The following is a 27,484-nucleotide window of genomic DNA, read 5'->3' as shown; positions in this document are numbered from 1 at the left end:
CAACATCACACGCTGCACCATTCTAAGAAGTTAAATGCAATGAGATATGTTAATTCGACATTATGGCTTAAGAATTATATTTCCTGGACCTCACATGTACTTAAAAGTTTAATCGATCAAACTTTATTGCTTCCTTTTCCCTTAGAGCAGGCATTTTGAATGTGATGGGTTTTTTTCCTGCAGTCATAACTCAGTGGCCTTGCTGACTTTTGTCTTGTGTAAAGACTTTAAAGTAGACTCCATTTCCTCTAGTGCTGTGTGTGCTCAGCAGGGGCTGAGGCCCCAATCACCAGCAGAGCTGCTCCTCACACTTCCGGAATTCACAGCTCCCCTCTGTCACAGTCCAGATAGCAGTCTCTGTTTTAACCACGAAAAGTGTTTTTCCCCTTCAGGAAAAGGATCGTGAACAGAACAGATAAGGGTTTTTTTTTAATGCGTAGTCATCTTACCAATAACTTCTCAGCCCCTGTACTCCCAACCTGTCTGCAACAATAAAAAAAATTGTACCCTTTGTCAGAAAATTATTAACAGGCTGGTTTGGCAGCCCTCATTAGAACACCCTGCAGCCATCTGCTGTGACCAGCATGCACAGCTCACTTCCGCGCACACAGTGTCATGTCTCCCTTGTTGCCCCTTTTAGGTAAAGAAGCAGATTTTAGATGAAAAGATCTACTGCCCTCCCGAGGCTTCTGTGCTCCTGGCTTCTTACGCCGTCCAGGCCAAGGTAAGCTCAAAGAAGGAGAGTGCCTTCCTCCTTGGCATTAATGTGTGTCACGGGAATCACTCCAGTCTTTGGTTTCTTTGGGTTTTCTAGGCTTCAGAGAGACTTTCCCCAGGAGGGAGATATTTAGGACTTGTGGGCTGGGGAAACCATAATCACTGTCCCAGATTCTGTATAATCTTGTGAGAATTATGGTGAATTGTCTGTCTTTGTAATCTCATTACACACATGTGGTTAATTACAGTCACTGGACTTTTTATTAACCCAGGAAAATGAACTTATGGTCTCCAGTTTGAGCCAGACTATAGCCTTTAGGTCAAAAAGGCCCCAAACTCATCTTCTGAGGACCAGCCACCCTGTGTGTGGGAACCACATTGCTACCTAGAGCATGCCTTCCTTCATCCACCCCTGATGGGCATGCTTGCTGTGCTCATGGCTGGGTACGGCAGGCCCTTTGGCACCCTGAGCCCAGTTGAGCTGCCGGTGAGTCATTCATAGAGAAGTCACTGCGGATTAGGAGTGGTGGTGAAGGAGACCACCGCTCTTGTGTTTTGTCCTCTCTGTTTTCGTAAGACCAACTAAAAAAAAAAAAAAGTAAATAAAACATAAAAAAAAAAAGACCAACTACAGGGTCAGTCAGGGGTGCTTCGTGTCCCTCAGATATCCCCCCTGTATTTGGTCCTGCTGCTTCCTACCTCCCACGGCAGCATAAGGAAAAGTCCCCAGAATTGGGGCACTTTCCTTACTTTTGTGATTTTGCATAATCTTTTCCATTTTTATTTTCCTTTTTGTTAGAGGTGTCCACAAAGCCATTTCCCTGTGGTGTTATAAAAATTAGTAAGATACTCTGAACTTCTTAGCCCACTTTTTTTGGGTAGCTTAATACAATTTCAGATCAAAGCCAGGAAATGACTGGCCTGTCACTTGGCAGGGGGGGGGGGCGGCGGAGAAAAAGTCTGTTCATGCTGGTTAGACTAACAGAAGCACCAGAATCAATTCTATCATTTGATGACTCGTCTAATATTTGCTGAGTATCCATCAGGCCTGAGGAGGGATTGTTGACTCTGTCACAGATACAGACACAAAAGTGAGTATCTGCTCTTAGCAATTTGCCCAAGGTCATTTGGACAATCTTGGGTAAAGCTAAGGGCAGAATTCATGGCTTTGGGATTGTGTTTTGTGCCTCCCCTATTCCACTGCCCAGAAAAATGAGTAATTGAAAAAAACAGAAAATGGGCCTTGATTCAACTAAACATATGCTTCCTTTTATGCCTTGATTAAGAATATTAATAACAGGAAAAATGTGTCCTTTCAGTCAGTATTGCCCTGACAGTGATGAAGCGGTCATTGTCACTCTCATCAAATCCGAGCACTTCCTGGCCCAGAACCGAGTTCCTTTTTAGCAGGCTTTCTCCCCAGCTGAGAGGAGACCCAAGCTCTCAAGGACATTACCTCCCTTTGAAGGGCTTCAGTCTCAAAGGCTACATTTCCTTTGCATGGATTTTGGGCCACAAATTCAAAGGCCACCTGTGGAAAAAAAAACAACTTTTCAGGGAACCAGCAGATGTTTGCTTAAACAGATTTCACTGTAGGAAAGCCCTACTAATTTGGATCCTACAAATTTAGAGATGAAAGTGATTCACAGACAGCATATGTGGTTCATATGGAGGAGGATGTTCTAACTGTTTTTTCCGGTGTAAATTTTCAGAATCTTACAAATAAAGGTAATCTATGGCTTCAGGTCTGCATTGGAGAAACTAAGGATTATTATAACATGCTTCCAGTTTCTAGGACTGTTGGTTAATATTAAAAGGGTATCTCTGATTACGGTATTAATAAGATCTTACACACCGGTGATGTTTTACAGTTTCACAAAGTGTTACACATGAACATTTCGTGCGGTACTCAGTATAGTCTTTTCCATGAGCCACAGCTTGAGACTGTTATGCCCGTTTTGCAGATGAGGAATTTAAGGCTCAGAAAGGATTAGTAATTTGTCTAAAGTCGTAAATACTTTATGTTAATTCTTTTTTAATGGAATCTATAGCCCACTTCTTGATGGACAGGATTTGAGCAGAACGGAATGAGAGAGTAGAGCCAGGATGAGAACCCTAGGGTCTGGGTTGCCTAACTCAGTACTCTGCTCTTGCCCTCCCTGTGTAGCGTGTGAGGGAGATCTCTGGGTAGCATGCACTGCCTTTCACCAAATTCCAGATTCATTTATAGGGTCACATAAGTCCAGACTTTTCAGCAAACCATACTGGTTTCCTTCCGTCATATTCAGTTTGTTTTCTTCCACAACCCTTCTGAAACAGAAAGGAACTTTAGAAGAGTGGTTATGGAAAGGGACTCAGGCTCATTAACACATGGAATGTAATTATGCACAAATGTATTCATTACAGTATTTCAGCTGTTCGAATGATACAGACACAGCTAATTCCAAAGCATAAAGAAACAATTACCCTCAAAGTATAAATACAAATATTAATCACATGGTTCAGTTAACAAGAACCATATTTCTTGGTTAGAGTTTGAGTTATGTTTGAATGTTTGAATCAAAAGTCTGAGCTGAGTTTGGTGGTTTTTTTTTTTTTTAGTCCAGTCACATGACATACCAAACCATCTTGCAATGTTTTAAACCACCTGTTGGATTTTGGTGTTTGAAATGTGTTCTTATTAAAAGTGACTTTGGGAGAGAATGCTATGTAATTTACCAGTCTTGCAGCACTGGCCTATAGACTCCTAGTTTTCAGAGAGAGAAACGAATGGTGGGAGAAGAGGCTTAGTGTTTCTTGGTGCTCTTTGATGCAAGTTAGGGACAGAGTGCTAAAAAGCAATTAAGAAGTTGGGTATATGTAAAGTATAGGTGAAGAGTGGCAAGTGTTGAGGCTGGAGAGGTCTATAAGGGGCCAGATCATAAAGGGTCTTAACTTTATTGTGTGGGTGGTGCAGAGCCAGTGAAGGGTTTATATTTTAGACAGATCCTTTGGTGGCTGTGTGAAGGACAGATTGGAGTGAGGCAGGTTTGGAAGCAGGGAGACCTGTTGAGGGCTATGTGGTAGTCTTGGTGAGAGGCTCTGAGGGTTACACCTTGGGCATTGGTCATTTGGATGGGAGGAGACCAACTTGAAAATATCCAGGGGGTAAAAGTTGAATATAAATGGTGCTGTACTTTGCATACCCCCCCATTTTTGGCTTATACTTTTAGACATTGATATTTTTTCCCACTCAACATCGATTTTGAGATGTATCATGTTGTATGTGTAGATGTCGCTCATTGATCCTAATTGCTATGTGATGGCCATTGATGAGTAAACCTAATTTACTGATCCATCCCCCTTTTAAGGGAGAGGTAAGTTTAGTTTCTCCTTTTTCCTCCTATCAGAAACAGTGCTTTACCGAAAATCCTTTTATGTGAGTCCTTGTGTACATGTGCAAAATATTTTTCTACTTAAGGTGGATTTCTATGAGCAGCATTGCGGATATATCCCTGAATATAAAGATCTCTTGAGTATATGAGAAAAAGACAGCAAAAAAAAGTGGGTACAAAGGGCATGCATAACAGGCACTTTATAGAAGAGAACGTGAGAATGGTCAATAAATACAAAAAGATGTTCAATCTCACTGGTGCTCAAGAAAAAGAAAAATTAAAGCAACACCGACGTACCATTTCAAACCCATAAGGTTGACAAGGATTAGTAGTAAATAGGAGAGAAGCGTTGTTTGAGTTCATGTGCTGGTGGAAAAGGACTATGAACTGGCATGACCTTTGTAGAGCGATGGATGCGGTAAGAGCCCGTCAGGTGAGGGGACACCCCATCCCCGAGTCCCCGAAATTCCACTTCTAGGTGGTTACTCCAGAGGAACTCCCATACGGCGTGTCTGTTTTACTTAAAACTATCAGAACAGATCGTCCCACTTCATTTTTAAACTACCGAACCGTATTTCCTGAAAAGGAGGGACTGTGGATTATTTAAATGTCTCTTTATCGGTATGGGGATTAACATAACAATAAAAAAATTAAAAAAAAAAAAAATAAATGTCTCTTTATCGGTAGATATGTAGGTTTGTTTTTTTTTTTTCTATTATTTAAACGAATGCAGTGCACATCTGAATATGCCTCTTTGGGCACATATGAACAGTCTTTCTGTTGTGATAAATACCAAGAAATGGCATAATTGGGCTGAAGGATAAGAACCTTTAAAATTTAAATAATGCCGAGTGAAAGAAGCCAGGCACAAAAGGCTGCCTATTGTGTGATTCCACTTACATGAAATGTCCAGAATAGGCAAATCCATAGAGACAGAAAGTAGATTTAGTGGTTGCTAGGGGCTGGAAGGAGGAGGAAATCAGGACTTAACTGTTAAGGGGTATGGGATTTCTTTTTGGGGTGATGGAAATATTCTGGAATTAGATAGTGTTGATGGTTGTACAACATTTTGAATATCCTAAAAACCACGGAATTGTATGCTTAAAACGGTGAATTTTTTAATTTATCGGAATAAAAAACATTATGTTTGGCCAAATTGTCCTCTGAAAGTTTTGTCCTAATTTAACAACATGTGAGAATACCTGTTTTACTATATCCTCATCAACAGTGGATGCTATCAGTCCTTCAAAATTTTTGCTAATCTGACAGAAAAAGAGGTTTTTTTTTGTTGTTTTTTTAAGTTTTCATTTCCTGACTACTGTGCCGGCTGAGAATCTTTTCACAGATTTACTGGTGATTTGTATTTCTTTCCTCTGTGGATCAAGTGTTTACAGCTTGCCCATTTTTCTACTGTATTGTTTATCTTTTTCTAATTGATTTATAGGAGCTCCATGTAGTATGGGTGTTAACCTTTTATCTTTTGTTACACATACCAGACTTGTCAATCTTTTTATGTTTTGAGTGATTTTAGAATGGCTTCACCAACTGTTGTTATACACATGTCCTATATTTTGTTCTGGTATTTTTGTGGATTTTCATTTATAGGTTTGAATTTTTAATCCCACCTGGAATTTAGTGGACTGGTGTGTAAGTAGGAATCTATTTATTCTATGTATGTATTGATCAAATCTTTTAAGTTTTGAGAAATCCTGTTCAGAGCATTTGGTCTAATTTTCCTCGTAGTTGGCGGAGGATAGTATTTCATATCCAGAAAGAGCCTCTGTTTAACCTAAGAATTGACTTCAAGAATCCTTTAAATGGTGAACTCCCTTCTTGAATTTAAATTCAATTGGTTTATATCAGGGGTGGATCCAGGTTTTGTGGGACCTGAAGTTGATATAACTTAGGGGGCTTCTTTTCAATGCAAGAATACCAAATTGTGAATATAAAATTAGGGTCAAGCCCATGCAGGTGCAGAGACCTAAACCCGAACTTCGTTAGCTTCAAAGTAGATTCAGTGCTGGTTATGTTATCAGACTGCGTCTGTACATAGAGGATGAGGAGCAGTCATCTCCATCTATGGAGTGGTATGACTTTCTTTTATATTAACCAACTGCCACCCCTCAAGGATTTTCTCCTTCTTGGGGCACCTGGGTGGTTCAGCCGTTGGGCGTCTGCCTTCGGCTCAGGTCATGATCCCAGGGTCCTGGGATCGAGCCCCACATCAGGCTCCCTGCTCTGCGGGAAGCCTGCTTCTCCCTCTCCCTCTCCCCCCTGCTTGTGTTCCCTCTCTCGCTGTGTCTCTCTCTGTCAAATAAATAAATAAAATCTTTAAAAAAAAAAAAAGGATTTTCTCCTTCTTTTGTTTTTTAAAGAGACATTTGAGAGCAGACACACACAACAAGGTGGCTTTAAAGTTGTAAGTGGAGTTAGTCCAGTGGCAAAGTTCTTTAAGCAGGGTCTTTGCTGCCTCTGCATTGCTCAGATGTGTAACATTTGATCACTGGAGTAGCTGGGAGCTCAGTATGATAATGTGGGTCGTTAATCTCCTAAGCCTTTGAAACCTGAATTTACAACTTTAACTTTGCATATCTGCTTACTTCTGCATTTAGAGTTTGGTCAGCACCATTAAGAGGTTTGCAAATGCAACTAACAGGGCTTGCTTTAGCGTCCTACCCCTTCAGAAATCACAGATGCAAACAGTAACCAGTGTCATAAATAATGCAGAGGATAACACTAATACTGACATTTACAGTAAGCCAGGCAGTACGTAAAATGCTTCTCCAGATCATCTTCATCCTTGTCACCCCCTTACGAGGCAGGCACTTTTATGACCCTGGCTTTCCAGATGAGAAAGCTGAAGTTGAGAGAGAGGAATCCTTACTCAAGGCCTCAGAGGGATACCAGAGCAGGCCCCCCATTCAAAATCCTCTAAGACCAAAGTTCTCATGTGACAAATTAGGAAACAGACTCAGAGGTAATACAATCTGAGTTTTTGTCTTTTGGTATCAGGTTGTATTGAGTGCTATGTGTCAAGCATACTTTTACAGGTTTTATGGATATTTCATTTAATCCCCCAAAAGTCCTGTAAGACAAATGCTGTTATTATCCCCCATTTAACAGATGAGAAAACCGAGACACAAAAATTTCCAAGGTCACAGCTAATAAGTGGAAGAGCTGGGACTGAACCTTTAGCAGCCTGTTCCAGACTCAGGCTCCTACCTGTGTTCTGCAGCTACCTCCTGAGAGAGTGCCCATAAAACTCAGTCCAGGGGCACCTGGGTGGCTTAGATGGTTAAGCGTCTGCCTTGGGCTCAGGTCATGATCTCAGGGTCCTGGGATTGAACCCCACGTCGTAGGGCTCCCTGCTCAGCAGGGAGTCTGCTTCTCCCTCTCCTTTTGCCCCTCTCCCTGCTTGTGCTCTGTCTCTCAAGTAAATAAATAAAATCTTTAAAAAAACCCAAAAAACTCAGTCCAGTTACTGACTCTTCACATCCTCAGGCCTTTGGGAGATCAAGAGAGGCCAGGTTCCTTCAGATTTTTTTTTTTTTTAAGAATTTATTTATTTATTTAATTGACAGGGAGAGAGAGAGAGAGAGAGACAGCGTGAGAGGGAACACAAGCAGGCAGAGTGGGAGAGGAAGAAGCAGGCTTCCGGCTGAGCAGAGAGCCCGATGCGGGGCTCGATCCCAGAACTCTGGGATCATGACCTGAGCTGAAGGCAGTCGCTTAACCAACTGAGCCACTCAGGCGCCCCTCCTTCAGACTTTTTTAAATGAAGACATGCCTAGACAGGGGTATAGAAACTGTGGCATATTTTAAATATTTAAATTTGATGAATTAATTGCTTTAACACAAAAAATGATGTGGTACAGTTCCGCCATTTGAAAAATAATGATGAGATTTTTTTTTAAATATTATAAAGATTTTATTTATTTGTCAGAGACAGAGAGAGCAGGAGAGCACAAGCAGGGGGAGTGGCAGGCAGAGGGAGAAGCAGACTCCCTGCTGAGCAGGGAACCCCATACGGGGCTCCATCCCGGAACCCCGGGATCATGACCTGAGCCAAAGGCAGATGCTTAACCGACTGAGCCACCCAGGTGCCCCTAATGATGAGATTCTTAAAAAACATTAATTCATAGTACTTTTTTAGTAGGGTGGTACGGAAATGAGGCACAGTTTAAAGTTGCTGATGAACATTGTTCAATCCCAAGAGAGGCTTTGATTTTATATGTTTATAGTTTCTTCTAAAAAATGCCTTCATTTTTGGGGGTGCCTGGGAAGCTAAGTCGGTTAAGCATCTGACTCTGAATTTTGGCTCAGGTCATGGTCTCAGGGTCGTTAGATTGAGCCCCGTGTTGGGCTCAGTGCTGGGCGTGGAGCCTGCATAAGATTCCCTCCCTCTCCCTCTGCCCCTCCTCACCTCGCGCTCATGCACACATTCTCTCTCTGAGAAAAAAAAAAAAGATATAAAAATGCCTTCATTTTTTATTATTTCCTGGTCAGACTTAAGTTTTCTCGGAAAGAAAGGGATATTTTTTTCTTAAATCAGAAAATGAATTTCCAAGTTACTATCCATGAACGGATACATTAAAATACAGGGCCCATTTCTGGCCCCACTAGTCACTTGCTCTGTAGCAAAAATCCGTTAACCTTTTACTCGTTTCTTTGTCTGTGCAATGGGAATGGCAACGTTGGCATCAGATTTCTCCAAAGTACTTTTCAGAGCCTGAATGAAAGGTATTAAAACTATTGCCTGCATTATTCCCAGCTCCCAACCTAGCAATTGGCTCCAATTACCAGCCACTTAGAAGGATTTGTAGGTAAGACTCTTATCACACATTGCTAATTACAACTTTCACAGTTGTGTTTTGTTATTTCTTTTCAAAAGCTAATGTTTTGGTAGTGACTGCTTTCTTTGCGGGTTAGAAAACACAGCTACGTTTCCATACAAACGTCACATTCTTTTTTTTTTTTTAAAGATTCTATCCATTTATTTGACCGAGAGAGACACAGCGAGAGAGGGAACACAGGCAGGGGGAGTGGAAGAGGGAGAAGCAGGCTTCCCGCTGAGCAGGGAGCCCGACGCGGGGCTCGATGCCAGGACCCCGGGACCGTGACCTGAGCCGAAGGCAGACGCCTAACGACTGAGCCACCTAGGTGCCCACAAACGTCACATTCTTATTAGCACATCACCCATCCATCCCTCACGGGATTATGCAGCTCTGTTCATAGATATAATCAGCTTTGTATTTTCATTCAAGGATAACGAACTAGCAAGGTTGAAATCTTGACTTGTCATCGGAACTGAATTGGAACTGAATTGCTCCCCAAGCTGGGAGGGGAGAAGACAGAGTCAAGCTCTGTTCAGAAATGGCAGTTGTCTCTAGAATCTCAATCGCTTGCCCTCCCTTTCTTCTCCTTCCAGTACGGTGACTACGACCCCTCTGTTCACAAGCGTGGATTTTTGGCCCAAGAGGAATTGCTTCCAAAAAGGGTAAGAAATCAATCCCCTGTTTGGGAAAACACAGCAGAGATGTGGTCTACGAAAAAGCTAACTGAGGGACTTGAAGGAATATTGGACGTACACGGTGAAATCATTTGAATAAATATTTGTAATCAATCTTGAGTAAAGAATGTAGAATCTCTGTTAAACATATTAGAAAGCAAAGGTACGTGGAATTCGTTCGCGGTTGCCAGAGCTAGCATGGCCTTGAATGTTTGTTTCCTTCAAGGTGGGTGAGCGCCAGTGAGTCCCAGGAGAGTGTGGAGCAACATGTGTTCAGCCCGGGAAGCTGAGCTGTTTGCAGCGGGGCAGGGTGGATAGAGATGAATTGGGGTGGACATTGTAGTTTTTAATCCTTGGTGGTGTTCATCTTGTTCATTAGCCACAGAAGCAGGCCTTCCCTCCCTTTGGCTGCTCCCGATTTTATAGCTCCACTCATCTGTCATGTGTAATAAAGGTCTGCTTCTCACCTTTGCCTGACTTCCCCTGCTCCTTTGATGGCTTTTGTGCAGGAGGAAGCAGCAGCACACGCAGCTTGGCCGAGCTCCTCCCGCTGGGACATGCAGCCCAGGAAAGAGGGGCCGCAGCTGGGCAAGGGGTGCACCCTTCTAAGTTGTGACTCAAATGGAATGGTGCTTGTTTACACGCCAACCCCTGCAATGTGACTGGCTCTCCCTGTATGTGACTTTTTAAAAATAGCTTTGTTGTTTTAGTCTGATCTCGGAAGCTAAGCTTTGCTGTTTTGTAAAAATGAGGCGTAATTATAAAAATGGCAAACAATATCCAAACTTTCTTTGTGTGTGGGTTTTTTATTTTGCTCTATTTTTTGGTAGGTAATAAATCTGTATCAAATGACTCCAGAAATGTGGGAGGAGAGAATTACAGCCTGGTACGCAGAGCACCGGGGCCGAGCCAGGTGAGGCTGCTTTATTATCGGTTTACATTTCCGTATGGGCTTTTTTTTTTTTTTTTTTTCAAGAACTACAAATTAGGACATGCTTGTTGAACAAAAGGCAGTACTGAGGTAGATAGAAGGAAAAGGGAGAGCTGGGAGTAGCTGGTCTTCAGTTTTGCGTGTATCCTTCTTCCAGTGCATGCAGTATAAGGTAGGCAGGAGCCAGCCTGTCCGGATGTACAGCCCCACTGCATTCATTGGTAATTCAGTTTCATGTTAAGGATTAGAGTGTATGGATATCCCATAGCTTTTGTGTCCATTCCTCTACTGATGACATTTGGAGTAGCTATGGATTTTCGCTTCCTGCAGGATACAGTCTAATATTGTTATGTAATTACATGAGTAGTTCTGAGGATTCATTCTTTGCAAGAGTTGCTGAGTCAAAGGATGTGAGCATTTTGCGTTGACAGGTGCCACTAAAGCGCCCTCCATAAGGGTTGTACCTATCTACCTGCCTACCAGCAGTGTATGCACATGTCTTCCCCCCCATTTCTCTCCCCAACACTCATTTTTATCAGTCTGATTTTTGTAATCTAAAAGATGAAATATTGTGTCTTAAGTATTTGTTAGCATTTTCCTGATCACTGTAGGAATTAATCATCTTTTCGTTAGTCTTTAAAATATTGTCCTCTTCTTCACATCAACTTCCTATCATGTGCTTTTTAAAAATTTAAATAATATGTATACTGAAAAGTGGACAAGTCATAAACGTACCGCTCGATGAATTATCACAAAGTGAAAACACCGTGTAACACCAGGTGACAAGATAGCATGTGACTCCCGCCTGCCACAACTCCCCATCCTTCCTCCCCAAAGCTAACCACTCTTCTGATCCCCAATTCCATAGAGTAGTGGTGCCGGTTTTAAGCTTTACATAAATGCAGTGCGACAGTCTCTAGTTTTTGTGTCTCACTTCTTTTACTCAGCATCATATTGTGAGATTGGGGTTTGTGGTATGTAACAGCAGTGAAATTTTCATTTTCATTGCTGTGCAGAACTCCACTATATTAATAAAGCATGAATTATCCATTACACTGTTGATGGACATTGAGGGCATCGGGGTGTCTCTTGGTTTTTGCTATTACAAATAATGTCAATTTTTCAGAGTAATTGTACTAGTTTACATCAGCAGGGTGTGTGTTTTCTAGTTACTCCACATGCTTGCCAACACTGTGTGTTCTCTCAGGTTGAATTTTTTAAAATTCATTTGAGAGCATTTTGAGATTGGAGAGAGGGAAGAGGCAAGGTCATAGGGAGATCGAGTTAAAATATTTCAATAGTATATCTATTTGGGAGTTTTCTGCAAGTCATTGCTGCTTTAAGAGCTTACTTTAAATTTGACTCACAGCTTAGAAGTAGGTGACCTGGCTTGGGTTTTACAGCCCAGATAGCTCTTGGCCTAACCCCCGGACAACACCCAAAGAAATAAAATCAGGAAGGTAGAGCTCTCAGGTAGCTTGCAGAGAGAATTGTTTCAATACCAAAACCTAGGTGAAGAAAGTTCACAATCAGATAAAGCAACAACTTAAATCTGCATATCCAAATCCATTTGAGGGGAGAAGATAACATATCACATCCTTTTCTTGAATTCCCTGAGCTGGGTGTCATTATTTACCAAGGGCAAAGCGTGAAATTGAAGCCAAGATACACTGTAATGAATCTATTCTCTGGCTTTTGTGGGGATGGGAAATTCTGCTTGACCTCGGAGTGTTTCATAGACTCAAGGCTGGGAAGATCCGTGTTGGTATCTTGCCTGGCTGGTGACTTCCGGCGGGTTCGTACATGCAGGTGGGTGTGCGCCCGCCCTCTGTTTTCTCACTTAGCTCTGGTGACAGTGTCTTTCATTCTCCTCACAGGGATGAAGCTGAAATGGAATATTTGAAGATAGCTCAGGACCTGGAGATGTACGGTGTGAACTACTTTGCAATCCGGGTGTGTTGAATCCTCTTTGAGTTCCCTGTGTATAAACAGAGACTGAATCAGAGGCAGACTGCTAAAATGGGTTACTTCCTTATTCCAGATTGGCAGTCTCTTTAATGGTTCAGTGGAGGAGAAGAGAAGAGGAAGGGGAGAGGGTCTTATAGCCTCATTTTCTATTTTTGGACTTCAATTAGATCCTTGGTAATGAAGTGTCAGTTGAGCCCCCAGGGGGACTTGGGCCTGGTTCTGTGCTCAGCAGAAATCTGTTCGAATACTCTGAGTGTAATGTTTGATTATTTCTGGCTCTATGAGATCTGGCCCACAGGGAGTGCATGTAAATACTCTTCCCCCAGGGCACAAGGAGAATAAAGCTACTTTTATAGATTCCTGATTTGTTTGGTTGGGTCTCTTGTTCTCACTAGCAGGCTAATTGGTTTTCTATTCAGACCATTAATAGTCCCACTGTCCTCTGGGAACCCACTGCTTCTGCACCAGAGGCTTCTGTTTTCAGTCTTGGCTGGGTGGGCCTCTTGAGCATCTTTCTCCTGAGGTTCTGCGGCTAGATGCCGCACCTAGGAGCTCCATCCAAAGGAATTCATGCCATTCCACTGCTGGTTCCAAACTGCAGATAGGTAGATGTTAAACAATACCCACAGTGGCCCAACTTTTTTTGGGGGGGGTGGGAGGGGGAGAGAGAATCTTAAGCAGACTCCACGCCCAGCGTAGAGACACAGGGGGGAGGGGGGAGCTTGATCCCAGGACCCTGAGATCATGACCTGAGCCAAAAACAAAAGTCAGACGCTTAACCAACTGAGCCACCCAGGTGCCTCAGTGGTCCACCTTTCACGGTTTGCTTTCCTTTTTTGGGTTCCTATAAATTTTGTATGAGGGGCACCTGGGTGGCTCATTTGGTTAAGCATCTGCCTTCAGTCCAGGTCATGATCCCAGGGTCCTGGGATCAAGCCCTACATTGAGCTCCCTGCTCAGCTGGGAGCCTGCTTCTCCCTCTCCCTCTTCCTGTTGCTCCCCCTGCTTGTGCTATCTCTCTCTCTGACAAATAAATAAAATCTTTAAAAACAAAAAGATTTTCTATAATAATTCAAAAGGTTATTTTCTTAAGTTTTATTAATTTCTATTTGCTAATTGTCTGGTTTGTTTAAGGTCAGGCTAGTTTAACACATTTCTGTGGTTTTGGCAACATAACTCCTCTTGGCCCATATGCCCACCATCTAGATTCTAGAAAAGTAGTATTTTACAGTCCTTAAAAAACAGTTTCTTACTAGGAAATATTTCTGCAGCAGTCAGACTAAAATACACAATTGTGTGTGTGTTTTGTGTTACACAGTAGACACAGATAATGGATATTTTAGTGTCTTTTGTGTTCGAGTTCCATCAGCTAAGGAAATTATGTGCTTAAAACAATTTAAAAGAGACTGCTTGAGTCCCGCCGCTCTCTGTTTATTCTCTAGAAGTCATGATAGGAAGCAGAGGGTAGAATCCTTTCTTTTTTTTTTTTTAATTTAAACTAGTCACAAACATAATGAAATATCTCGTTTTCCAAAATGTACTGTAGCACTTAAAAGTACAAAGCCTCACTTATGTTAATGCAGTAATTTTAAGAGCTTTGCAGACAGAGGAATCTCTCTCAGGGTTTGGTAATAGCGCCTGACTTGGGAAGTGTTCAAAGGACTAAAAAGATTTATCTTGGAGCACTCACTTGTCCACCTGACACCTGCTGTTAGATTGGTCCTTCTCATCACAGTCTGAACACCTTCTCGGTTTGCAGACCTGTTTTGCTGCCCTTGAATCTGGTTCGATTTCCTAGTTGTCAGCAACGGGTCAGGTGCTTTAGGTCCTTGTGCAGGGAGTTTCCTTCCACCACTACACAAGCGCAGGTGCATGGGCCTCCAGCCTGAGGATGTAGCTCTAGGCCCTTAGCTGGGTCAGTGACCTGAGGGCCAAGGGCACTTTGCCCTCTGTCTACTCTGACTGCCAACCAACATATGTGCAATCAATTAAATTTTCAAACAGTTTTATTGAGGTATAATTTATTTTTTTAAAGATTATTTATTAGAGAGAGAGTGGGGGGGGGTGGGGAGGGCAGAGGGAGAGGGAGAGAATCTCAAGCAGCTCCCCACTGAGCACAGAGCCCGAACTGTGGCTTGATCCCAGGACCCTGAGATCATGACCTGAGCTGAAACCAAGAGTCGGATACTTAACTGACTGAGCCACCCAGGCACTCCTAGCTATAATTTATATACAATTCATTTTGGTATATTTTTTCCAACATCCTATTATAATAATTTCAAACATATAAGAAAGTTGAATTTCACAGTGAATATCCATATATACCCACTGTCTAAGTTCTATAATTAACATTTTACTATATTTGCTTTATCACACTGAGAATACATTTTAACATAAAATAAAACCATTTGATCGCAGCATTTGGAATTTTCTTTCTGGTGGGGTACCTGGTGGCTCAGTCGGTTAAGCATCTGACTCTTGATCTCAGCTCAGGTCTTGATTTCAGGGTTATGAGTTACAAGCCCCGTGTTGGGCTCCACTCTGGGCGTGGAGCCTACTTAAAAAAAAAAAAAAAACTTTCTGGTAGTACAACTACATTTTCTTTTAATGTAAGAGATGTTTAATTCTACAGGTCTTTTTTCTTTCTTTTTTTTTTTTTTAAGATTTTTATTTATTTATTTGACAGAGACAGAGAGCGAGAGCAGGAACACAAGCAGTGGGAGTGGGAGAGGGAGAAGCAGGCTTCCCGCTGAGCAGGGAGTCTGATGTGGGACTCGATCCCAGGACCCTAGGATCATGACCTGAGCCGAAGGCAGACGCTTAATGACTGAGCCACTCAGGCGCCCTAATTCTACAGGTCTTTTTTCTACGTGTATGATAACTCTTATCTGCAGGAGTACCTTTCCAAGGCCCCCCATGGATGCCTGAAACCATGAATAGTACCAAACCCTATATATGCTATGTTTTTTTTCTTATATATGTGTACCTGTGATACGTTTAATTTATAAATTAGGCACACTGTAAGAGATTAACAATAACAATTAAAAAGAAGTTGTAACAGTATAAGAGTCATGTGAACATGTTCTTTCTCTCTCAAAACATCTTATTGTACTACTCACCCTTCTTAGAACGATGTGAGATGATAAAATGTCTATATGATGAGATGAAGTGAGGTGAATCACTTAGGTGTTGTGATGTAGGGTTAGGCTACACTAGGGACCTGACAGTAGTTCAGAAGGAGGATCGTCTGCTCCCAGACCTTGGTAACTGAAACCATAGAAAGCAAAACCACAGATAAGGGGGGTGGGGGACGACTACTGTATTTAATTGGAGGTAACAGTGCTTAGATTGCTGCTACTTTAGCCATCGAGCCAGTAACAGAAAGCCCCAGTGATCCCTCTGGGACACGAGTCATGAGAATGGTATTTTGCCTCTGCCTGCCCCAATTCAGGAAGCTGGAGGCCCCCTGGGTTCCATAGCCACTGTGACTTCTGTTGGGACCTACTGGAACTTGTCACATGTAATAGTGTGTGCCAGGTTCTTTGGGAAGTTGAATAAAATCTCAAACCTCCGCTGGAGCTGACGGTGGCTGATCTTTGTTGAATCTACAGAATAAAAAGGGCACAGAGTTGCTGCTTGGAGTGGATGCTCTGGGCCTTCACATCTATGACCCTGAGAACAGGCTGACCCCCAAGATCTCCTTCCCGTGGAATGAAATCCGAAACATCTCATACAGCGACAAGGAGGTAGGACGTGCTTCGCATGCAGACCCACCAGCAGCGCAGCTTATGGGCTTTCCCTGTCTCTCCTCCTTGCTGTAGTGGTCCCCAGCCAGACTGCTCCTTGTTACCAGTAAAATCCTTTAATCCCCAGGCTTTGGGTTTGGGGTTGTTGTTTTCTGTTTATAGAACAGTATTGGCAGCCTATTTTCAGATGGCATCGCTAAACCCCCCCCTGCTGACTAACAAGAGGCTGGGGAGCTCAGCTTGTCCAGACGAACCTCCAAAGAATAGTAAACAAACCAGAAAGTAACCTTTTCCTGTTACTTGCCTTTCTATTTCTAGTGAGAAATTCTCTTTGTATTTTTTTTTTTAAAGATTTTATTTATTTGACAGAGAGAGCAAGACAGCGAGAGAGGGAACACAAGCAGGGGGAGTGGGAGAGGGAGAAGCAGGCTTCCCGCTGAGCAGGGAGCCCGATGTGGGGCTCGATCCCAGGACCCTGGGATCATGACCTGAGCCGAAGGCAGATGCCTAACGACTGAGCCACCCAGGCACCCCTCTCTTTGTATTTTTAAGTGTGGTGGACATTAAGCCCTCTCTCAGTATCCAGTGCTTGATACATGTGGTGGGGATATCTATCTATTTATCTCCCTGTGTGTGTGTGTGTGTGTGTCTCACAGTGATGATATAAATAAGGATATCAGAACTAACTACTTGGGAGAATTTGAGAATAACTAAGTTTGAATAACTTAGCTGAACACTCTAAGTTAGAAGTCAGGTATTTCTAGGGATGCCTGGGTGGCTCAGTCGGTTAAGCATCTGCCTTTGGCTCAGGTCATGATCCCAGGGTCCTGGGATCGAGTCCCGCGTCGGGCTCCTTGCTCCAGGGGGAGCCTGCTTCTCCCTCTGCCTGCCGCTCCCCCTGCTTGTGCTTGCTCTCTCTCTCTGACAAATAAATAAATAAAATCTTAAAAAAAAAAAAAGAAGAAGTAGTCAGATATTTCTATACAGGATGGTGACCTTTCCCAAACACTAATCTTATGTTCATTCGTTCACTCGTTTGTTCTTTGTTAATTTTTTTTTTTTTAAGATTTTATTTATTTGATAGAGACACAGTGAGAGAGGGAACACAAGCAGGGGGAGTGGGAGAGGGAGAAGCAGACTTCCCGCCGAGCAGGGAGCCCGATGCGGGGCTCGATCCCAGGACCCTGGGACCACGACCTGAGCCGAAGGCAGACGCTTAACGACTGAGCCACCCAGGCACCCCTGTTCTTTATTAATTTTAAAGGAATTATCAAGCATCTGCTTTGTGTTAGGTTTCGTGGGGGAAACAAAGATGTAGAAAATCCAGTCTCACCCCTCCGGGAAGTTATAGTCAAGCAAGGCCCCGACTGCTGTAAGACAAGCCTACAGTGCAAGGGACTGATGATGCACGTGATGATGACCCATTGCATTTCCGCTTTTCCACTTACCGAGTGCTCTCACCCCAACTCTGATTCCCTCCTCCCGAGAACATGCAGCAAGAGTAGGGGCCACGTTTGGGGTATCTGTGCCACATCAGGAAGTGGAGATGCAGAGGAATCAGGTTAGCTGTGATCGGTGAGGGGAGCTCCATGTTCCCTGAAGTCATAGCTGGGGCGTGGGGCGGGGGGAGCTTTTCCGGTAGCAGGTACACAGGGTGAGTCCTGAGAGCACAGGGCACTGGGCAGAGGGCAGAGGGCAGCGGGCCCAGACGGCGCTCAGTGACGTACTGGTGCCCGCAAAGTTGGGATGCTGAGTGTCGAGTAAGGAACAGTGACAGCTCATGTGATTGCCTGCAGAGCCCCCACCTGGAGCAGATTTCCTGTTTTCCCTTCCCAAATAGCAGCTTGAGAAAGGGAACCCCAAGCTCCTGGTTTCCAATAACGTGGTTGAGATCTCCTTGGCTATGCTTGATGAGACAGATTGAGCTTCTTAATTCAAAACATTCTGGCTCTCAAAGTTTCTATAGCCCAGAAGAGGAGCACTTAGGTATTTCTTTTTTAAAGTACTTCAGTTGAAAGCTCCACATGACTTAAAGCAGTAGGTGTGCTGTGGCATGGTAGTTTGTCATCTTTAATTTCATAAAGTCTGTTTACTGCATATTCGCGTATTTTTGTGTGCTAAAGGCTCCCCAAACATTCATTTTTCACAGAACTCAAGGATTAAAGTCTCCCCTAGTATGGCCTGACACAATAAACTCTTAATATACCCTCTCCAGGGGCAGGGCACCATCATGTTCCATCATGTCAATAACTCATGCAGTAAGAGGACCTCAAGCTGACTTGACATAATAGGAAGTAGTCTTAGTAGTTATGCATGACAGCCAGAAATGTTGGTTTATTTTAAGTGATCCATTGATTCTTTGTGCGCGTCCCGGCACAGCACAGAGCCTATGGTTTCCCCACTACTTGTGGTTTCCCCACTACTTGTGGTTTCCCACTGACAGCTCCAGGGTTTGACTTAAGAGCCAAAAATAAGTTCATGAAATTCACAAATAGCAGCCTACACAAGAGCAATAGTGCTTCTTAGTTAGCTTGACCAAAAGCTAACCGAAGGATCATTTTCCTCATTGTGCTAACTCCTCCTCGGACAAGATAACATGCAAAAGAAATACCCAAGAATTTATCTTCCCAGATGTATTTATCTGCTTAGCACGTCTTTCTCGGGAATGGGTACCCCATTTTTTAAGTGCATCTTTGAAATGGAGGATCTGTCTGGTCTGATCAGGAATGGTTGAGAACAGCAGTTTCCATTTGCTCTTTATATGCTTCCCTGCCTAGCGGTCTGGCCCTGGGATCTCCTGCTTCGCTACCACCCTGTCCTTATTCAGCTTTCTCTCCCCTTTGATTTCAGGAACTGTTTCCCTCTTCTACCACAGTCTGTTCTTCTTCACACTTTATTCCTTTTATTAACAGCTTTCAGCTGATAATCCCCATGTTCAGAACCCGGAGTGATGATCTATATGCTGCCACATCAAACCCCAGCCCCTCTGACTGTCCACCCCCAGCCCACCCCTGCCTTCCTCCCAGTCTGAGCCCATGATATCATCTTAGTCGTCAGAGGGTTAATAACGTCAAATACACACACACACACACACACACACACACACACACACACCCATTTCTGTTGCTTGCCCTGTCCTGAATCAGAGGGTTAATAACGTCACACACACACACACACACACACACACCCGCTCATTTCTGTTGCTTGCCCTCCGGAATGGCCCTCCGTCCAACCTTTTAGCTTCCCCGTCGTACTCTTTGTCTATGACCAGCTGAAGTTCCCCTCCTACTTACGGTAGATCGATGCTGAACCCTCATGACATTTGTGATTTGTTCCGCCCAGTGAGGCACTAATAGATGATGTAATTTCTCAAGTAACTGACTGTCATTAATCTAGTTCCGGCTAGTTGGTGAGCTTCCTGAAGGCAGAACTGGGCCTGCGTCTTTGCAGCGGGCTTCCCAGTGTTGGCCTCACTGTGGGGCCCATTGAAGGCTGGCATTTCAGGTTTCCAAGCCTAAGATGGTGCTGACAACACACCTTCCTGGATCCTGAACCTCCACAGCCCGAGACTTGGCGCTCTCAGCCACTTATAATTCACTGTGGTTTAGTGCCCGGGCACCAGGAAGCCAGGACAAGGCACAGCCTCGTGCTGGATCTTTGTCAGTGTGGTTGCTGCTTTTGTGGAATTTCCCAGCTGGTGCTCACACTCTAGGCTGTCAGACTGAAACTGTTTTCTGCTTCCTTCTTTCAGTTTACTATTAAACCATTGGATAAGAAAATCGACGTCTTCAAATTCAACTCTTCAAAGCTTCGTGTTAATAAGCTGGTAAGTTGAGATCCTGATTTTTGTAACTGATAACTGTAGTTTTCCTGAGAAACTGAGCGCCTTTTTTGAGAGAGTAGCAGAGTAATTTCTTGTGAGGTGTAGAATGATAGCTCACCTGCTACACGCTTTGCCAATAGACCTTGAAAGACTCTTCCCTTTAGCTTAACCTAGCGAGTCAAACCTAAATTTTGTGATGTGGAATTAAAAAAAAATTATTTTTATGGAGGTACCTTATACATACAAAAGGATAAGGATAATGTGTATTAGGTATAAAGAAGGGCAAAAATAAACATCTACGTACCCACTACCCAGCTTTAAGAAAGAGCACACTTCCAATACTATTAGAACCCCTCATGTTAGCATTCTGCTGGCTTCCCCCACCCGCCTCCCCAAGGGTGATCACCATTCTGAGCTGTGTGCCTATAATTCCTTTGCTTTTCCTCAGAACTTGACTTCATATATAGCAAAATGAATATACTATTAAGTTTTGTGAACTTTTGGAATTTACCAAGTGCTGTCAACTGTCTGTGTTCTTTTTTTTTTAAGACATTATTTTCTTTTTCTTTCTTTTTTTTTTTAAAGATTTTATTTATTTATTTGAGAGAGAGAATGAGATAGAGAGAGAGCACGAGGGGGGGAGGGTCAGAGGGAGAAGCAGACTCCCCGCTGAGCAGGGAGCCCGATGCGGGACTCGATCCTGGGACTCCAGGATCATGACCTGAGCCGAAGGCAGTCACTTAACCAACTGAGCCACCCAGGCGCCCTCTTTTTCTTTTTTTTTTTTAAGATTTTATTTATTTATTTGACAGAGAGAGACACAGTGAGAGAGGGAACACAAGCAGGGGGAGTGGGAGAGGTAGAAGCAGGGTTCCCGCCGAGCAGGGAGCCCAACGAAAGCTCAATCCCAGGACCCTGGGATCATGACCTGAGCCGAAGGCAGACGCTTAACGACTGAGCCATCCAGGCGCCCCAGGACAACATTATTTTCTGAGATGTAGCTATGTTGATGCTTCAAGATATGATCCCTTTATTTTTATTGCTGTATAGTATTCCTTTTGTGGATATATATGTGTGTGTGTATATGTGTACTTGTCATTTTCCTATTAATGAATAATTAAGTGCTTTCTACTTCTCTGCCATTTTAACAAGGCTGTTGTGAACATTCTTGTACCTGCCTCCGGCTGCACACATGTAATAGGTTCTCTAGAGAGTATCTGCTTAGGAGTACAGGTGCAGGGCTGTAGTGTATGTCCAGATTCAAGATTACACCATGTTGTTTTCCAAAAAAAAGGTAAGTTAATTGACAGAGCCAACGCAGTGGGTGCAGCTTCCTTTTGTTTGATATCTTCCACGCTTTTATTATCAGCCTTTAAAATTTTTTGTCACTCTCGTGCATATGAAATGGTATGTCGGGGTGCCTGGGTGGCTCAGTCGTTAAGCATCTGCCTTCAGCTCAGGTCATGATCCCAGGGTCCTGGGATCGAGCCCTGCATCGGGCTCCCTGCTCCACAGGAAGCCTGCTTCTCCCTCCCCCACTCCCCCTGCTTGTGTTCCCTCTCTCGCTGTGTCTTTCTCTGTCAAATAAATAAATAAAATCTTTATTAAAAAAAAAAGAAATGGTATCTCAGTGTCATATTAATGTGCATCTTTATATTTACTAATGAAGTTGAACATCTTTTTGAATATTTTTGACCAAGCTTATTGTCTCTCTTTTTTTTTTAACTTAAATTCAATTAATTAACATAAAATGTATTATTTGTTTCAGGGGTACAGGTCTGTGATTCATCAGTCTTATATAATACCCAGTGCTCATTACAACACATACCCTCCCGAAACTTATTGTCTCTTTTGTCAAACACTTGTTTCATTTCCTTTGGTTAGTATTTTCTGGGTGGTTTGTATTCTTTATTGGTTATATCTTCTCCCAGCTTGTGGCTTATTTTTCCTCCCTTTTTAATGCCTTAAAGAATGTTTGATTTTAATATAGGCAAATATATACATCTTTTCCTTAATCATTTGTACGGTTTGTGTCTTGTTTGGCATTTTTTTTAATCCTATGATCATAAAGATATTCTTCTATATTCTCTTCTAAAAATTTCAAGGGTTGAATCTTCGCATTTAAATCTTTAATCCTTCTGATTTTTGTGTACGGTGTAAGGGAGGGATTCAGTTTCTTTTTTTCCATGTGAATAACCTGTCGTCCCAGCCTAACCTATTGAACGAGCTTTCCTAGCCTCTCTGATCTGCAGAGCCACATCTTAACTTAGGAGAATGAGATGCATCCAGAAGACATGCCGAAGTGTCATCTGTTTCTCTCCTCACGTGTAATTTTTGCCCCCCGGCACACTTGAGGCACCTCGTTTTGCCTGTTTCTGGGGGAGCACTGGAGGATGTTAGTAGGGAGGGCCTTGGTGTTTCACACTGTGCTTTACTTCTCAGGTTTCCTGCTGCCCCCAAGAGCCCTGAGACCAAGATGCCGTAGTGCTGGTGAGCTGGTAGGCAGTGAAGTAAATTTGTGGGTTTAACATTTCCACTGCTTCCGACCACAGATTCTCCAGCTCTGTATCGGGAACCATGACCTTTTTATGAGGAGAAGGAAGGCTGATTCTTTGGAAGTTCAGCAGATGAAAGCCCAAGCCAGGGAGGAGAAGGCTAGAAAGCAGGTGAGCAAGACCATGTCAGAACCACCGTTGTCGCTGAGTCGTGGTCTTGGCCTTGGAGGTAAGCAGCGATCGTGGGCTGACAGGTGTCGTTTGGCTATGGATACACCTTCTCTTATTTTATCTCCGTTGGATCTTTACTGGCTGATGCCCAGCCGGTGGGGTGTCTGCTCTGGAAATGAGTAATAAACTCCAATAGCATATGTAAAAGAAACATCTCTAGTTATTTCCCCATCTAAGTAAGTGAAGTGTGATTAATTCAGGCTTGGGAAGAGATAGGCAAGCCTGTGTCCATCCATCTGTCCGTCCGTCTGTCCATCCATCCATCCGTCTGTCTACCTAGCTAGCTCGCTTTCTTTTTGCCTGCCTGTCTCCTTTGCCTGGCCTTGTCCTTTTCCTAATTAGATGGTGATAGAATGCACGGCAGCGTCTCGTGCTTGCTGTGGGAATGCTAATTAGACTCTGGCCGCACTTCCCCGGCACAGGTCAGCCCAGGCGGCACAGTGCCTGCGGTGGGAGGTGCCGCGTGCGCTCATCAGCAGACTGGACAGTCCGCATCGTTGTTTTCTACTCATAAACCATGTCGACTCACCAAAACCCACACAACTAATCTGAGCCTCGCTGCTGAGACTATCCACTGTGGTTTTGGACCTACTCCTAGACGGAGTAGCAGCAGTTGCCCTCAGGACTTGCAGGCTCAGAGGTGTAATCATTAGTCTGTGTGCAGCTCTCTGATGTGGGGACTCCCTGAGATTTGGAATGAAATGCCGTTTGATCCAGCATGCTTTCAGCGTTCTGTCCCTTTGCTCTCTGAGACAGCAGACTCTTTGGGCTGCTTTGGGGGCCACGGTGATGGAATGGGTTTTCTTGGACAAAGAAATACTCCTGAGCCAGCACAAGTCTAAGTGGCAACTTCAAGAAGAGCCTTCTTTGACCTCTTTTCAGCCGAGCAAAACTTAGACGTGAGAGATCTGAAAACGGCAATGAGCGCGTCAGCCTCGGGGCTGTGGCAGAGAATGGCATGCGTGCACCCCAGACCTGCACTGCCCGTAGGGCAGCGGAGACGTGTCCCTGGCATCTGGCAGGCCGGTGGCTTCATGGCCCAGTAGTACAGACACTGACCTCAGAGCCAGATGTGAAACTTAGTATGTGACATTAGTAAATGACTTACCTTCCAGACCTCAGTTTTCTCATCTGTCCAGTGGAGCTAATAGGTATGTCTTCTCTGTCTCAGATCAAAGGACACATCGGCCCTGAAAGCCTTTGTGAACTGAAACCACCTTGCAAACAGGAGGCCCCTTATTTAGTGGGTGGAGGTCTCGGGGAAAGTGTAGTGCTGGGAACAGAAGGTGGTTGCCTGGGCTTTTTTCAAGTGGAGAATAATGGAGATACAGTAATCTTCTTAATGGAAATTGTAATGCAGTGGAAATTAGAGAACAAATTGGCCAAGCTTTTCACTGACCTGTAAGAGGAAAATTGGAGAAGAATTTACAGTATTTTATTGCTTGTCTTTGCATTATTCCTTCGAGGCCCAATGCCTTTTTTTTTTTTTTTTTTTTTTGGCTCAGTATTTAGAAAAGGCAGCAGTCTTAAAAATCTTGTGTTTGGGAGAATATTGAAGCAAGAAGTAATTAAATGTGCTCTATTTAAGGAAGAAAATAGTGCAGTGGTCACTTCTGGCTTCTGCTCTCTGAACTAAGTTAATACCTGAAGATCACAGAGAATAGCACTTGTCCTATGCTTGTTCCCCTTATTAAGCTCTGCATGTGGCCCAATTAATACAGTGATCCAGAAGGCACGGCAGGCGGCGGCGGCGGCTCTGTACTGGTGCCTTAAGGACGGGAGGAGGAGGGGGCTGCGTTCCCTGCTCAGCTCCCTCCTGTCACTGGCCTGGCCGGGAGTTGCCTCTGCATGAGGCTGGGTCCCCGTGCAGTGGTGCTGCAGCCCCCCTCCCCGTGATACACAATGTGTGAACTCCCGATGCCTCGCAGAGAGCCGTTCCATCTATCTCCGTGGGTCAGAGGCAGGAGCAATTGTGGAGGAAAGTAGAGATGTGGGAGGGGTCCGTGTGGATGAGAAATGGCAAGGTGGCTCGTCCAAGCAGAAGAGAGCTGTCTGTTTCTGGGGCTGCGTCTCAGGGAGAAGGAACCTGCATTGTGTGCGGTCAGCCGCAGGGCAGAGGCACGTGAGGTCTTGCAACGCAAAGGGTTATTGGCAGGGTGGCCATTTCAGCACACAGTGTATAAGAACGCCTCCTTCGATCCAGGTAGACTTGGCAGGGCTTGCTTTTTTGTTGTTTTGTTTGTTACCTCACCTCTAGATGTTTTTTCACGGGACACAGCTGGTTTCGAAGGGCAGAGGGAGGCGGGTGACAAGAATGACACTGGCAACCTAAAGTAAAGGGGAGAAAAGAGGGTCTCCTTGGGGGACTCAGGACACTGGGCGTTCTCGGGCTCCCGTGGCACTGTAGGTCGTGGGCCCCATGACTCAGTGGCCGCTGTTGTTGCCCCCAGATGGAGCGACAGCGCCTTGCTCGAGAGAAGCAGATGAGGGAGGAGGCAGAGCGCACGAGGGATGAGCTGGAGAGGAGGCTGCTGCAGATGAAAGAAGAAGCGACAATGGCCAATGAAGCTCTGGTGATTGCTGGGGGGGGGGCGGTGCTGGACCCCTGAGGCTACACGGGCACTCGCATGGGTTTCAGGACTTAGGCCTCCCGACAACCTCAGATTAGTAACATATGCTTTGACATTTCAGCTTAAAAAAAAAAAAAATCAGTGCCTTTTCTTTCCACCTGTGTTGGTGGAGGCAGGCTGTGGTGGAGTTCATGTGCAGCCAAGCCCCACTTTCACGGGGGCTCGCCTTTAAAGCAGGACTTCTCAGCTGGCACTGGGGCCAGATCACCCTTTGTGGTGGGAGCCATGCTGTGCATCGGAGGATGTTTAGCAGTGTCCCTGACCCCTACCCTCTAGATGCCAGTAGCACCACCTCCCCCCTCATTTGTGACAATCAAAAATGTCTCCAGACATTGTTACCTGTCTCCCAGGGGGGCAAAGTCTCCGCTGGTTTAAACCACTGATTTAAAAGGAAAGAAGGTAAAGTTGGTTTTCTCCCTCATAAAGCATTCGCCTCAGCTCAAGTGGATAGTCAGAAAAGTGCTTTCTTCTTGCTTCCCCTGGGCAGAACCCAAAGGGCCTTTCCAAAAAGTTGAGGGTGTGGCTTGTCATCCCTTGCCCGAGTGTCATCCGACGGGACATTCAGGGCCCCAGGGAGTCCGAGATTCTGGTTCTCGCTGACCTGAGTGTCTGAGGCCAGATCTGGGTGGGAAGATGGGCATGTGATCCCCATCCCAGCTGACAGCGCTCTTCTGCAGATGCGGTCTGAGGAGACGGCTGACCTGTTGGCAGAAAAGGCCCAAATCACGGAGGAGGAGGCAAAACTCCTGGCACAGAAGGCCGCAGAGGCTGAACAGGAAATGCAGCGCATCAAGGCCACAGCCATTCGGACAGAGGAAGAGAAGCGCCTGATGGAGCAGAAGGTGCTGGAGGCCGAGGTGCTGGCGCTGAAGATGGCGGAGGAGTCAGAGAGGAGGTTAGAGGTGGGGAGTCCTGGGCACTGGGGCTCAGGCGAGGGGCCGTTCAGTCGTAACCTGGCTCCGAGGCAGAGCTTGACTGCATGTGTCCGCAAGCTTCTTCTCCATCTTCTGGGGCAGCGGGGAGGCTCTTCCTTTGACAGGTTGGTGGTGAGGACTGGTACTTAAGCCAGTGTGGGGTTTGGGGGCTGGAATTAGTGGAAAAGCTCAGGAACACAATTCTCTTGTTGAGTGGACCTCTGGTCATGCTTGTGCCTGTGATAAACCGCCGTCCCTCTGATAGCCGTGTTTGCAGGAAAGCCATCAAGCCCGGCCGCAGACTGCTCTTAGCTGAGGAGCTATAAGGAGACTCTTCTTACGTTTAAAAAATATGGTTCTTTTCCCTTTTCATTTAGGGGACATGTGGGGAGACAGCAGCTATTTACCTTTAACGAAGTAAGGAGGAACCGTTTCCCTGCAGTCCTTTTTGGCGCTAAGGCTCCTGAGGCAGATAGGAGGGGAGGGCCAGGATCCTCTTTGTGGCCAGCTCACGACCAGGTTGAAGGATGGAACTGTAGGCTATACTTTCGAAAGACTATTCTAGGCTTGGGATTGTTCTGGTCCTGCAGCCTTCAGATAAACACTGGCACATTCCCCACAGCATTTGGCTCTGTTGATTTAGAACACTTGAATTTGCTTTTTGCTACCAAGGTGCATTCACTATAGTTTCCTCTCCGCTTTTTGCATGTCATTCTGGAAATATGGTTCTTTGTTTCCTGCCCTGTCTCGGGCCCCTTTCTTTCTGTGTGCAGGTCACTTCCCCTGCTGACTGATGCATGTTGGGCCAGGCCCCCTGGGTCCTGTGTCTTGCAGGGTGAAGTGCGAGGCCCTCAGCGTTGGTGCTGGTCTTCTTGCCTGAGGTTGGCCCCAGGCCTGCAGTTGTTTTACTTGGGGGCTGTGAAGAATCAGTTCTCTCACATCCTGCCCTTCATGATCCAATATAAGACCTTTGATCCACCGTACTGTACCTCTGCCCAGCCCACTCTCACCCAGAAGTGAAGCAGAGGAAGCTGCCAGCCCCTCCCCCACTTCTCCTCCCCATCTACCAACTGCAAAGGTTTGAACTTGACTCCTGCCCACTGGCTTCCCTGCTCTTCCGGTTTAGATTTACCATTGCAATGAACA

At 44.7% G+C, this 27,484-nt stretch overlaps 1 protein-coding gene across 4 annotated transcripts in view; it reads left to right on the top strand.

Annotated features, from left to right (window-relative positions):
* The window catches only part of NF2 (NF2, moesin-ezrin-radixin like (MERLIN) tumor suppressor), a 75,975-nt gene that overhangs the window by 28,154 nt on the left and 20,337 nt on the right, over positions 1 to 27,484 (top strand). For all 4 annotated transcript variants that reach the window (XM_078060797.1, XM_036123148.2, XM_036123150.2 and 1 more), the window contains exons 4-12: positions 641 to 724; positions 9,520 to 9,588; positions 10,431 to 10,513; positions 12,409 to 12,484; positions 16,111 to 16,245; positions 19,997 to 20,071; positions 22,621 to 22,734; positions 25,245 to 25,367; positions 26,102 to 26,319. In XM_078060797.1, the coding sequence (XP_077916923.1) occupies positions 641 to 724; positions 9,520 to 9,588; positions 10,431 to 10,513; positions 12,409 to 12,484; positions 16,111 to 16,245; positions 19,997 to 20,071; positions 22,621 to 22,734; positions 25,245 to 25,367; positions 26,102 to 26,319 (977 nt within the window). The remainder of the gene's footprint in view (positions 1 to 640; positions 725 to 9,519; positions 9,589 to 10,430; positions 10,514 to 12,408; positions 12,485 to 16,110; positions 16,246 to 19,996; positions 20,072 to 22,620; positions 22,735 to 25,244; positions 25,368 to 26,101; positions 26,320 to 27,484) is intronic.

The sequence above is a fragment of the Halichoerus grypus genome, chromosome 13 (assembly GCF_964656455.1).
Source record: "Halichoerus grypus chromosome 13, mHalGry1.hap1.1, whole genome shotgun sequence".
Classification (NCBI taxonomy): Eukaryota; Metazoa; Chordata; class Mammalia; order Carnivora; family Phocidae; genus Halichoerus; species Halichoerus grypus.
This window is presented reverse-complemented; position numbering and strand designations above follow the sequence as displayed.